The 14031-nt window shown below is 46.4% G+C and overlaps 1 protein-coding gene across 4 annotated transcripts in view; it reads left to right on the forward strand.

Moving 5' to 3' along the window:
* Positions 1-14031, forward strand: part of LOC103345403 (potassium channel subfamily U member 1) — a 238332-nt gene that overhangs the window by 53023 nt on the left and 171278 nt on the right. For all 4 annotated transcript variants that reach the window (XR_016235027.1, XM_089334783.1, XM_089334787.1 and 1 more), the window contains exon 2: positions 8753-9055. Coding sequence is in view for 3 of the 4 variants with exons in the window: in XM_089334783.1 (XP_089190909.1) it covers positions 8861-9055 (195 nt within the window). In the remaining variant the exon portion in view is untranslated. The remainder of the gene's footprint in view (positions 1-8752; positions 9056-14031) is intronic.

Below are 14031 nucleotides of genomic sequence, written 5' to 3' on the forward strand. Positions count from 1 at the left end.
ACTCTCCAGCAAAAATAACACCTTGGAGGTGAAAAGTCTCACCTCCTTCTGTTGAGACAATCCCTTCTGGGACCTGTGGTATCAGTGTGCATATCACTGTGTTATGAAACCATTTCTATATATCTGATTGGCCATCACGGTAAAAAGCAATTAAAAAGTAGCTAGTAAAATATGGACAGCTTGCCTCTCTTTCAGTCCTATACCCAGTCAAGATATTAAACAAACATCATTGAAACTTCAGAGAAAGTAGTCACTTCATATCAGTTACTCAGTTTCTTGGGTCTGCGCTTTTAACTAACTGATCATCTTCCTCCAGATTCCCAGACTTAATCCCACGATGCCTTGTACCCTGCTTATCTTGGTACCACTTGCCCTCTCACCCCTTACTGCTCAGGAGTCATCACCATCTGGTGCATTGCCCTGCCTCTCTGCCCTTGCAAAGATTCAGCTCTGCCCTTTGGACCTCCTCACTTAGAAACAGCAAATCCTACTCCAGTTCTTTGTGACTGGCCTTTATTGTGACGTTCCCCTGCCCAAAGGACTCTATTTCTCCAAAATCCTCCTGTTCAGAGGCCTCCTTCCTCCTTCTGTCACTCCCCCACACTGCAAAGCCAGGAGGCAGTGTGAGTAAGAGTGCTCTCCTTGTCTCTCTCGCCTCTTTCATGTTCCTCCTGCTACAATACCCCGGCTCTGCGGGTACCCAGGCCACACCACAGGCGCCACATCTGTTCATCGCTGCCATCCACAGATGGCTTCCTTTTCCCACTTCTTAACTAACGAGGTGATTCCTGCAGCCTCTGCTCAACCTCTGTTACTAGAATAGTGACTGACATTTTTAAGAAAATTGCCTGCCTGAAGCTGGGTTAAAATAAGTATGTGGCTACTTCATACTTGATAAAGTTATACCCTGATAGTTCATTCAGATTCCCAACTTCCCTACTATTACTTATGGAGTAATATGTCCCCGCCTCAGTAACATGCAATGCTTTCTTATTACATATTACATACTTACATAAGCTCTGTTTTATGATTTTCTACTCTCTAACTGGGATGCATTTGCCTGGTCTTTTGGCCTACCCCAACCTGTCTTCAGTTATATGACTTCATAACCTTGTCATAACTGGTAGGGCCACTTCCTTTTCCCCTTTTGTGCTTTTCATAGGAAGTCTGTTGTGAGGAACACTCCAGTTCAAATTGTTGGGGCACTTGCAATGGAGCATAACATTGGAATATATTGTGAATGAAAAAGAAACCCACATTTCACTACATAAAAATGGGAACGTCTGTATGTTAGACAACATCAGAAAGAAACTAGGGCACTAGGTTTGCACAGTGTTTAGCAGTATTGAGGAGGGCGATTAAGACATTGCAAGTCTCTCATGACATTGGGTCATATCCCAGGACCAGTGCCCAACTGCCTAACTGTCACAGAATGCTCAGGGGGAGGGAAGGGGTGCTCAGCTCCATCTTGCATTTGGAATGTCTAGGAGCCAGCCTGGATGGGAGAACCTGAGCCTTGAGTACAGTCAGGATTCAAATGTGTCCATTGACGCAGTGGAGAGAAAACAGAAAACAGAGGAGCATGGGTGGAAGAGAGTGTCAGAGCCTAGAGCCTGCTGGGAAGGCTGCCATCAAGACAGGAATGAAGCTGCCCCTGCCCTCACCTGCCACAGCGTCCCTCTACTCTGCCGTCTGAGAAGAGACCACTGGCAGGAAGCTAGAGAAGGAACTCTCGTCCCTAAGAACCTGATGACCTGGTGTGCAAAGCCATTTCTAAAAGGTTTCCAAAGGCCCCAAGGCATCCACTGGCAAAGCAGGTGGTGAGAAGAGCTGTGCGTTGGTTCAGGAATGTGGAGCACGGCTCAGGAATGTGGAGAACAGCATCAAAGTGGTCAAGGTCAATGAGTCGGAGGCATGGCCATCAGGGAAAGGTGTCTGATCTTGCGAGTTCATTCTTTCCCCTACTAAGTTCCTAGACAATAGCAGGGCAACGGGGGCCCCAGAAATGCCTAATCAAGGAGGGAGAGACTTTGCATGTTGTGGAAGTACTGAACATGTGTAATTGTGGGCAGGTAAGATCAGGACACTTGTGGGTTACAAAGAAAGAGCTAATATCCTTATACAAAAGATGTTCTTAACACTGAAACCAAGAAAGGATTGGCTTTCCAAAAGAATATCAATAGACAGTTTGTGAGTTTTGACTTATAAATGTTCATGTACAAACATTCAATTTTTAAATGAAAGAAGAAATAAAAATGATACAGTACATTAAAATAACAGCTAAGCCAATATACAAAATAAGATAAACATGATAAGGTAGGTTAAATGGAGTAGGCCTGAAAATCCCAGTGGGAATGAAAACAACATGAGCTTTCTAAAAAGATACTTGGCAATAAAAATGGAACATTTAAAAATGCTCCTTTTTTTGACATAGTTATTTCACTTTTAGGAATCGGCCCAAGGAAGTCACTAGAGATAGAAACGTATTTACCAAGAGGCGTATTGCAGCATCTCCGTAATAAAAACATTGAAAACAACCTAAATACATAGGAAGTGGCTAAATAATTAAGATAATATAATAAGCATTACACAGTCATTAAAGCAATGTTCTAAAGAATCTTAGTGACATGGAAACTATTCAGTGTCTAATGTTCAATGGAAAGAAAAAGAACGGATGCAACCCTGTAAAGTATGATTACCTACAAGACATAAAATCACTGAACTGTACCTCAGGCACTGCTCTGGCTTCTCACAATCATTTTATGGATGAAGAAATTAAGGTTCAGAAAAGAAATTAAGGATTGAAGAGGATAAACGGCTTCCCTAAAGTCACAGAGTTAGTTAAGAGCAGAACAAGGACTGGGACTCCAGCGGCTCAGCTCCCTGCCCAGTGTGCATGGACCGGGCACTTCTCTTTACAGCACACATTTGCAGGGGCTGCTAGGATCCTACCTGTGTCACAGCTTCTCCTCTCCTTGCTGCTCCCCTCTCTTCCCCTCCCTTCTACCCCCACCTCAGTACCACCCTTCTCAACTCATTATGATTCAAGGTCAAACTGCCTTATCTCTAAGTCCTCATCTGACTGACAGGTACAGGAAATTCTTTATTTAACCACTTTGCATCCTCTCTTCTTCATCTACTTTTGCTCTTCTTATCTGCACCATGTCATTAACACTGTAAGAAATATATTCAGGAGGGAACTGTCCCTAGGGCTTCTCAGATTTGCAAATTCAAAAATACTGCTGTTGCATATCCCTTTCTCCATAAAATGCCATAAAGTATAGCTTAAAATTTAAGTGACCTCCTTAGACAATATTAATGATTCTATAAATTCAGCACTAAAGGCTCTAACACAGCTATTAAAATAAATTCTGGCAGAAGCAATTGCCGCAATAGTCCCGCGGATTGCTTACTCTTGTGTTTCTGTGCAGTGCCTGACAATTCGGGATGGAAGTCACCATTGGACTCCTTGTTTTCTTTTCTGAGAAATACACCTTGAGGAGCCACTTAACTTTTCTTCCAGACTTAGGTGTCCAGTTTGCTTTTCAGGCTACAGTAACAAAACGTGTGCTTTGATGTGTGTTTTTGTTTGTTTGTTTGTTTTTTGTTTTTAAATTCTGCCATGAGCAGTGCTGAGCAGGAAATGGAATGGAGGTACAGAGGCAGGTGCTGAGAAGCCAGGTAGATCCACCTCCTAAGACACATGACATCTAAGCCCGTAACGGGACCCTAAATGTGGATTCATGAGCTCTGAAAAGCTACCAGTTATGAGCTATCACCAGATAACTGACATTTGAAATGTTACCCACAAATGCCATTGTTTTTGTTTTCTTATGGATTTGATTCTCAGTAAAACACTTCATTATCTAGAGATATTTCTAAAAAGTCTGCCTCCTCTCCCTCCAGTTAGCTTGGGGAGATATTTTGTATTCCTGATCCCATCACTCGCACAGTGTCCAACATATAACAACCACTCAGAAAAAGCCACAGATTCAGTGGCATGAAGAGACTCTAGTCTCTGTGTGGTATGAGGGCACCTTAAGGTCCTGTGGAACCAAACCTCCAGCTTCCTGCACTGCCCTGAAGCAAATGGTTTGCTCTATTATAGAAGATGGAAGCATGCCATGATCTATCAGGCCTCTTCGTCAGTGAAAATAGATTAAGTCGTTTAGACGCACTGAGTACAGTGAATGAAAGGGAGCTATTTCATTATAAGGGTAAAGCAATGGAATGCAATTCCACTGCCCCTTAAATCAAATACAACACCCCCACTACTTGCATTCTCTTCTTCCCTAGCAAATCCTTGTTCACTTTAGACCTGACAGCATATGTACACGTACGTGTTCTGGTCTTACCGTGCTCAGACCCTGAAAAGATCTGGGATGTGATCCTGTGTGCTGAAAACCTAGATTCTTATCTGGTGACTAGGGATGAATTCCCTTCGAATTGTTACATATATATCTATCCGAGACTTTGAGCCAATCGATTGGTTTTTATTTGATCTTGAATATCTTTCTGCTGTAAATGAACTTTGATTAAAGGGAGATTTTTAAAGCTGTTTTTCCTAGGACTGTGATAGAGCTCCCCAGCTGTTAAGGACTCTTTGAGTCTATTAGATAAATCTCAATTAGATTTTCACATGATATAGACCAGAGTGCCTTTCCACCATTCCCACAGGCAACCACAAACAAGTCCGTGCCATTTTACCTCCTAAGTATCTCCCAGATACATCCACACTCCTTCAATTTCCATGCCACCATATTTCCTGTGTGGGGCTTTGACTACTGTTTCCATTCTGGTCCTCCCCCAACCTCAAATCTCTTCTGCCCACTGCAGAAATCTAGAAAATGTGAATCTGGTGTCAAGTCTTGACACAAAATGCTTCCAAGACTCCCCGGTGTTGTTAAGAGAAGAATCAAATGCATAGGATAAAATCCCATGACCCATAGGACATGTAAGGTCCACTCCTGCACATGTGCTAAGATCACAGCTCTGCCCTCTTCCACTGTCTGCTTCTTGCCCTCGTTGAATCCAGGGTCAGAAAGTCAGCACCGTGTGTAATTCCCCCGACTCTCAACTAGAAAGGACTCCTGCAATGAAGACTGAAAGAAGCAAGCTCCATGTAAGAATAAGTTTATTGCCGTGACCTACATACAGGATTCCAGAATGGGGTGGACAGACAGAGAATCTGGGCAGAAGTTGTAGGAAGACTTTTGCTGGCAGGGTGGCACAAGGCAAGATTTCACACACTGATGAAGCAGTGGAGAGCAGAGGCAGGTGCTTGTGTTGCAGCTCTCCTTAGGAGTTAGCCCCACAGGTGTCCCGCTGGTCTTTCTGACTCTACCAGTAAGGCTTGTGATAGTGCTTCAACTTTGTGGTGGTGCCAGCTAGGCTGGCAGGTGGTCAGTGTCCCATTGAGAGAGGGAAAGGAGAGAGAGAGAGAGAAGGGAGGGAGAACCTGGTCAAAATATAGATGTGAAACTTGAAGTATTACTATGGTTTGCTGTCACACATTGCGTTGCATTCAAACCCTCCAGGTTGAATTTTCTATGACCTATGGGGTGTGGGGCAGGGTTGTATTTTTTTGTGTCCTGGGTGATTGTAATATGCAGAGTTGAGAACAATTTCTCTGAGGTAGTTTGGGTCAGGTTACCTTGTCTTGAATTTTTATTGTGATTTCATTTTAAAGCAATACAAAATTACGTATTTTGGAGGTACAACATGTGGTTTTGATGCATTTAAACATATCTTGATGATCATATAAGGGAAATCAGTATATTTTTTACACTTTACACATTTATCATCTCTCAGTCATGAGAATATTCAGCACCCATCCTGAACTGTACAGTGCATTATTGTGCAGTAGAACCCCAGAATCCAACTGTTACACTGCACCTACTGACCAGTCCTCCTCCCTGCCCCTCCCCTGGCTAGCCATCATTCTGCTCTCCAATTGTGGGAGGGTCAACCTTAGGTTTGCATTTTCAGTTCTCATTGAAATATCTGATTTCCCAACCCTTGGGGCATTCAGATCTGGCTAAAAGGCCCATGAGAGTCGCACAGGCATGGAAAGCCAAGACACTGTGGCAAAAACAACCTGAATGAAAGATCTCGATGAACAGACCCCAGCAGAAAAAACAGGCCATCAAAGAAGGTGGCACCTTTCTCTGAAGGCAGGAAGGAAGCTCCACTGTGATATGGCCTTGACTAAACAAGTTCAGAGTTGGTGAACTCAAGGGGCTTCCATAACCTCGACAGCTCATGGCAAGAGCCCCGGATGGTTACTGACATCATAAATAAGAGTGTCAATTGTTAAATCAACAATGGGAGTCACTGTGGACCTGCTCCCCATGTAGGATCTCTGTCCTTAATGTGTTTTACTATGAGAGTTAACGATAACACTACTAGTCGAACAGTACTCTATACCTTGTGCGGTTGTGTGGGTGCAGTCTGTTGAAATCTTTGCTTAGTATATACTAAGTTGATCTTCTGTATATAAAGATAATTGAAAATGAATCTTGATGAAGAGTAGGATGGGAGAGGGAGTGGGAGATGGGAGGGCTGCGGGAGGGAGGGAAGTTGACGGGGGAAAGCCACAACAATGCAAAAGTTGCACTTTGTAAATTCACATTTATTAAATAAAAAAAGAAATATCTGATTTCCATTCCCAGCACTTGTATGCATTTGCAGTTTCACACTTGATCATTTGCTTGCAAGCTCTTTGGGAGCAATGACTCTGTCCCAGAAGGTAAGGGCCTGGCACAGCAGAGTAGCTTCTCAGGAGTCGTAAGTAAATGAAGGAAGAAAAAGCCAGACTTGCAGATGGCTTATTTAAAGCATTTACTATCAAATGTGCATATTTATTAAAAGATGGTAAAATCTATTTTTTAAAATTTCTATAATTGTACCACTATAGGGTAACAGGTAATTTTGAATCATAACTTCTTGCAGTTTTCATTTCCTAAGAATGTATTTTTTTAAATATTATGAAGGTAATATTGTCCATTTAACATTGCTGCCTTTAACAAAAAATAAACTTAATTCTATTTTCCATACTGTGAATGTCAGGTTAATAATCCACCAATGAATGACTTCACACTTTTTTTTTTCATTAAATAAAGAATCAATCTTGTTGAAATACTTTCTTCCAAGTTCTGACCAATCTCTAAGGATAGATTTATTTATTTACTCACTTAAGAGACAGAAGGAGAGCTAAATAGAGATCAGAGACAGAGACACAGAGAGAGAAAGAGAGCGAGCTCCCATCTACCAATTAACTCTCGGAATGCCCAAAACAGCCAGGGCTGGGCCAGATCAAGACTGGAGTAGGAACCCAATCCAGGTCTCCCATGTAGGTACAGAGAAACCAACTCCTTGAGCTGTCACCTGTTGCCTTCCAGGGTGTGTATTTTGCAGGAAGCTAGAATCAGGAGCAAAGCGAGGACTGGATGGCACTTGGATATGGGATGTGGGCCTTTCAGTCAGCATCTTAACCACTAGACCAAGTATCTGTCCTCCACCCATGCCTTTTAATTTCTTAAATTTACTTGAGAGACAGGGACAGAACTCCCACCCACCAGTTCACCCCCCAAATGGCCCAGACTGGGTCAGGAGCCAGGAATGCAACCCAAGTCTCCAGTGTGGGTGGCAAGAACACAATTACTTGAGCCATCACTGCTGTCTCTCCAGGTCCACATTAGCAGGAAGCTTGAATCAGGAGCAGGATCCAGGAACTCAACGCAGATACTCGGGTATTTAACATGTTGATGCTGGGCTATGTGCTTGCTCTCATAGTTTCCAAGAAGAGCTACCTAAATGTGAATTATTGAGTCAAGAGAATGAATATTTTGATCCTTTTGCAACACTTACATTTGCAAAAGCAGATATGAATTTTCGCACTGCTTTTAAATATTGACTTTTTTCTTTATGATGAATGGTCACGTGGGTCTGCAGTTGTCTAGTACAAATTAGTACCTCTTATCACTTTTGTGAGTTATGAATAAGGGGTATCAAAGTCTGTATCAATTATAGCAAAATACAGTGCTTAGCTTTATTATGTTCATAGACTCAAAATAATTTAATTTCTGTTTCCCTATCACACGAGATAAATGGTACTGGCTTTTCTCCTGATATTTCGTCTCTTTTCTTTAGACATTTATATGTGAATCTCTATTTCTTATACAGAGTCAGACCTTGAAATCAAGAGGAGACGTGGCTTTGAGGAAAGACCCTTTCTTAGGAATCAAAGGGTCAAGACTTGTATTCCTGATTCACTCTGCAATCTAAGACAAGTTTATTCGCATCCTGAGTGCATTAGGCATTAAAATATGTACCACCCAGGACTGTTATTGTAAAGGAGTTGGAAAGTGATTAGATGCCAGAGGAATCACTTCTGCTACCGGCTCCCCTTTGCACATTTTTTTGCTCCTGCATTTCCTGGGCATTTCTCATCTAGGATAACTTTCTCTGTCTCCATCCTGGAAATTCTACCTGGTCTATTCACTGTCTCCTCCTTAAAAGCAGTATCTGGTCTCCTGTCTCTCCTTAGGGCAGACACTCCCGAGGTGTAATTAGGCACTAAATGCCTCTCTAGTTTCTGACTGCTTTCTGTGTGTTTGCCCTCACTGCACAGCCGTCTCCTCCACCACATGCATTGTTTTAAAATGTCAACAGGTTCTGCAAGATGCTGCAGAAGAAACAAGAGCAGATCTGCCACTCCCAGCCAACCGATTTGTTGATTTATCGTTCCTAGGCACCACCCCTGCTTTAAAAGGACCCGGCACTGCCAAGAACTCGAGTTCCTGGACCGGTTGCTGTGGGATGGTGACATCACAGAGCAGGCTGACAATTCCGTCTCACGATGTTTCTCACGAAGCAGCAAGAAGCAAGTGGGGAGCCCTTGGGGAAGATGTCCTGCACCTCTGAGATCCAAGCAGCCTTCATTCTCACCCCCTTCGTTACCTTCTTCACCGGCCTCATCATCTTATTCATCTTCAGGCTCATCTGGAGCATCTTTAGAAAATGGCAAACCATCAATGGAACAGGAATTATCTTGGTCAGTCTCCCTATTCCAGACCCTTCTGTGTGAGACCAGAGGCGGGTTTGGCACATGTTTGTGTTTGGCTGATGACTTAGGCTGCACTGTTTTTATTGGGGGGGGGGGACAGAGCCACCTGTGGCCTGGTACCTTGAAAGGGTGGCCCATAGGACCACCGGCCACCATGCCATCATGTTCTGGTCCAGGGCTGGGCCTCCCCTCCCCGCACTGCTGGAGAAGCAATGTCTCATGATGATGATGCCTGCAAACTGGAAACTGTGTTGGCTGTTCCGAAAAAGTCCATAAACATTATGTTTATGCCGCTCCTTTGCATGTTAAAAAGGATCGCATGGATGCTACCAGGGAAGCAAAAGGGATACAAGATACTGATGTCAACCCCACTTGTGCAAATCAGTCATACATGAAGCTTTTGGGCTGCTGTATGAGTGCACTGACTCCTATGATGTGCGAACACAACAAACCAAGCCACCCAGAACTACAGCCAGGAACTCACCCATCTCCCACACCCCTGCACAAACCCAGGAACTCACCCTTCTCCCACACCCTGCACAAGCCCAGGAACTCACCCATCTCCCACACCCCTGCACAAACCCAGGAACTCACCCTTCTCCCACACCCCCGCACGAGCCCAGGAACTCCCCCATCTCCCACACCCCTGCACTAACCAGGAACTCCCCCATCTCCCACACCCCTGCACGAGCCCAGGAACTCACCCATCTCCCACACCCCCGCACGAGCCCAGGAACTCCCCCATCTCCCACACCCCTGCACTAACCAGGAACTCCCCCATCTCCCACACCCCTGCATTAACCAGGAACTCCCCCATCTCCCACACCCCTGCACTAACCAGGAACTCCCCCATCTCCCACACCCCTGCACTAACCAGGAACTCCCCCATCTTCCACACCCCCGCACGAGCCCAGGAACTCCCCCATCTCCCACACCCCCGCACAAGCCCAGGAACTCCCCCATCTCCCACACCCCCGCACGAGCCCAGGAACTCCCCCATCTCCCACACCCTGCACTAGCCCAGGAACTCCCCCATCTCCCACACCCCCGCACAAGCCCAGGAACTCCCCCATCTCCCACACCCCTGCATTAACCAGGAACTCCCCCATCTCCCACACCCCCGCACAAGCCCAGGAACTCCCCCATCTCCCACACCCTGCACGAGCCCAGGAACTCCCATCTCCCACGCCCCTGCACGAGCCCAGGAACTCACCCATCTCCCACACCCTGCACGAGCCCAGGAACTCACCCATCTTCCACACCCCCGCACGAGCCCAGGAACTCCCCAATCTCCCACACCCTGCACGAGCCCAGGAACTCACCCATCTCCCACACCCCTGCACGAGCCCAGGAACTCCCCCATCTCCCACACCCCTGCACTAGCCCAGGAACTCACCCATCTCCCACACCCCTGCACTAGCCCAGGAACTCCCCCATCTCCCACACCCTGCACGAGCCCAGGAACTCCCCCATCTCCCACACCCCTGCACAAGCCCAGGAACTCACCCATCTCCCACACCCCTGCACGAGCCCAGGAACTCACCCATCTCCCACACCCTGCACTAACCAGGAACTCCCCCATCTCCCACACCCTGCACGAGCCCAGGAACTCACCCATCTCCCACACCCCTGCACTAACCAGGAACTCCCCCATCTCCCACACCCCTGCACTAACCAGGAACTCCCCCATCTCCCACACCCCTGCACTAACCAGGAACTCCCCCATCTCCCACACCCCCGCACAAGCCCAGGAACTCCCCCATCTCCCACACCCCTGCACTAACCAGGAACTCCCCCATCTCCCACACCCCCGCATGAGCCCAGGAACTCCCCCATCTCCCACACCCTGCACTAGCCCAGGAACTCACCCATCTCCCACACCCCTGCACTAACCAGGAACTCCCCCATCTCCCACACCCCTGCATTAACCAGGAACTCCCCCATCTCCCACACCCCCGCACAAGCCCAGGAACTCCCCCATCTCCCACACCCTGCACGAGCCCAGGAACTCCCATCTCCCACACCCCTGCACGAGCCCAGGAACTCCCCCATCTCCCACACCCTGCACGAGCCCAGGAACTCACCCATCTTCCACACCCCCGCACGAGCCCAGGAACTCCCCAATCTCCCACACCCTGCACGAGCCCAGGAACTCACCCATCTCCCACACCCCTGCACGAGCCCAGGAACTCCCCCATCTCCCACACCCTGCACTAGCCCAGGAACTCACCCATCTCCCACACCCCTGCACTAGCCCAGGAACTCCCCCATCTCCCACACCCTGCACGAGCCCAGGAACTCCCCCATCTCCCACACCCCTGCACAAGCCCAGGAACTCACCCATCTCCCACACCCCCGCACGAGCCCAGGAACTCCCCCATCTCCCACACCCCTGCACTAGCCCAGGAACTCACCCATCTGCCACACCCCTGCACTAGCCCTCCAGCCCCCAAAGCAAACGCCTGAGAGAAAACTCTCGAAGGCTACAGTGACAGTTCTGTCCCCAGGGGTCACAGGCACTGTGACTTACTAGGCCCTGTGCAGTTGGCTTGCATTTCTGTTTCTCAAACTTTGATTTGTTGTCTGATTGAGCACAGTAATTTGCATAATGGAACATATTTTATTCACTCGCTGTAATTAACATTGAGAATTTGCTTAAATCATCCTTCTTAATGCCAAAAATTGAGATTAAAGTACACAATGCATAGTAGCTTGGTAGAATGTTAAGGTTATATGGAATTTAGGTTTCTGTATGGGAAAAGTATCCAGTGTTGAAGCTCATGGCTTTTGTTGCTAAATAAGTTCATTCTATCAATGGTTACTTCTACATTAAAGACTTGTAAAAAAAATTAGAGGACAAATTCTGGGATCTGGATAATGGGTCTGGTGGATCTGCCTCCTGGTTTCTACCTTTTTAGAAAATAATTTTTTTAGTTTTTTTTTAATTTAAGATATACAAATTCCATGCATTTCATTTATACAGATTTAGGAATGTAGTGGGTGTTTTTTTTTTTTAAATTAATTTATTTATTTGAAAGGCAGAGGCAGAGAGAGAGAGAGAGAGAGAGAGAAACAGAGGTCTTCAACAGATGGAGCTGCGTGAATCCAAAGCCAGGAGCTAGGAGCTTCTTCCGGGTCTCCCACATGGGTGCAGAGGCCCAAGGACTTGAGCCATCTTCCACTGCTGTCCCAGGCCATAGCAGAGAGCTGGATCAGAAGTGGAGCAGCCGGGTCTTGAACTGGCGCCCATACAGAATGTCGATACTGCAGACCAGGGTTTAACCCACTGTGCCACAGTGCCAGCTCCAGGAACCTAGTGTTTTAATGAACAATTAAATTTATAGAAGCTTCACTTCTCTTTATTCCTCTGTTGCAGGAAATGTCCCTTCTTACTATGTTCTCTTATATGATGGCAACAATGTGGGAGCACATTTGTCAATTCACATTTCCTCTGTTCTCCTTTTCTTATGAGTGTAATCATTTCTATGCTCCAGTCCAGATGCACTTTCAATTTCAAATATCAAACAAATGGTACAAAATGTTAAATGGTACCTGAGCAACCAGAACTACACTGTTCTGCCCTTGAACCGGGAGGATTTGATAAAAACCGAGTGGCTTTTCAATAATGCGTTACATTTAATTAAGTTGACAGTGTTCTGTTTTTCTCCAAGTCACAACCCTAGGTACTGTGAAAAGTTCTTTTAAAAATTCTTTGGAGAGTTATGATTTCTCCCTAAGTATGCATTTTATGGAATTTGCTGCATCCAAAAGGGTGATTTTTATTATATCTTTTTTTTTTTTTGACAGGCAGAGTGGACAGTGAGAGAGAGAGACAGAGAGAAAGGTCTTCCTTTTGCTGTTGGTTCACCCTCCAATGGCTGCCGCGGCCAGCGTGCTGTAGCCAGCGCACTGCGCTGATCCAATGCAGGAGCCAGGTGCTTCTCCTGGTCTCCCATGGGGTGCAGGGCCCAAGGACTTGGGCCATCCTCCACTGCCCTCCTGGGCCACAGCAGAAAGCTGGCCTGGAAGAGGGGCAACCGGGACAGAATCCGGTGCCCCCACCGGGACTAGAACCCGGGGTGCCGGCGCCGCAAGGCGGAGGATTAGCCTAGTGAGCCGCGGCACCGGCCGATTTTTATTATATCTTAGTGTCAATTTGTTTCTCTGCAGAAGGTACCTCCAATTCTATAATGAAATTTTAAATGTATGCCCCATATTAACGTCATATTGAATTATTATATTTTATTTTTTTAAAAGACAGAGTTACATAGAGAGGTACAGACAGACAGAGAGAGGTCTTCCATCTGCTAATTCACTCCCCAGAAGGCTGCAATGGCCAGAGCTGAAGCAATCTGAAGCCAGGAACCAGGAGCTTCTTCTGGGTCTCCCACATGGGTTCAGGGGCCAAGGATTTGGGCCACCTTCCATTGCTTTTTCAGTAGCATTAGTAGGGAGCTGGAATGGAAGTGGAGCAGCCAGACTCGAACCAGTGCCCATATGGGATGTCAGTGCTGCAGTCCAGGGCTTTAACCTGCTGTCCACAGCTCCAGCTCCTAAAGATTTATTTATATGTTGATTTATTTTTTATTTATTTGAAAGGCAGCGTGGGGGGGTGGGTCTTCCATCTGGTGATTCACTCCCCAAATATGTAACAGCCAGGGGTTGTCTGGCTGAAGCCGGGCATCTGGAACTCTATCTAAGACTCCCACATGGGTGGAAGAGCCCAGGTATTTGGGGCAGCCTCCACTTGCCTTCCTAAACATATTAGCAGGGAGCTGGGCTCAAAGGGGAACAGAGAGGCCTCGCACCAGCATTGCACATGGGACACCAGCGTCCCAGCAGCAGCTTAACCTACTGCACCACCATGGTGGCTCCTGAACACTGTTTGCATCAGTCCTCAGACAATGCAGTTGAGGCATGGCATGTCTCAGAGGACAGGTCATAGGTCAGGATGTGAACTCTGC

This window comes from Oryctolagus cuniculus, chromosome 1, assembly GCF_051225735.1.
Source record: "Oryctolagus cuniculus isolate XC-2025 breed Fujian yellow rabbit chromosome 1, ASM5122573v1, whole genome shotgun sequence".
NCBI lineage: Eukaryota > Metazoa > Chordata > Mammalia > Lagomorpha > Leporidae > Oryctolagus > Oryctolagus cuniculus.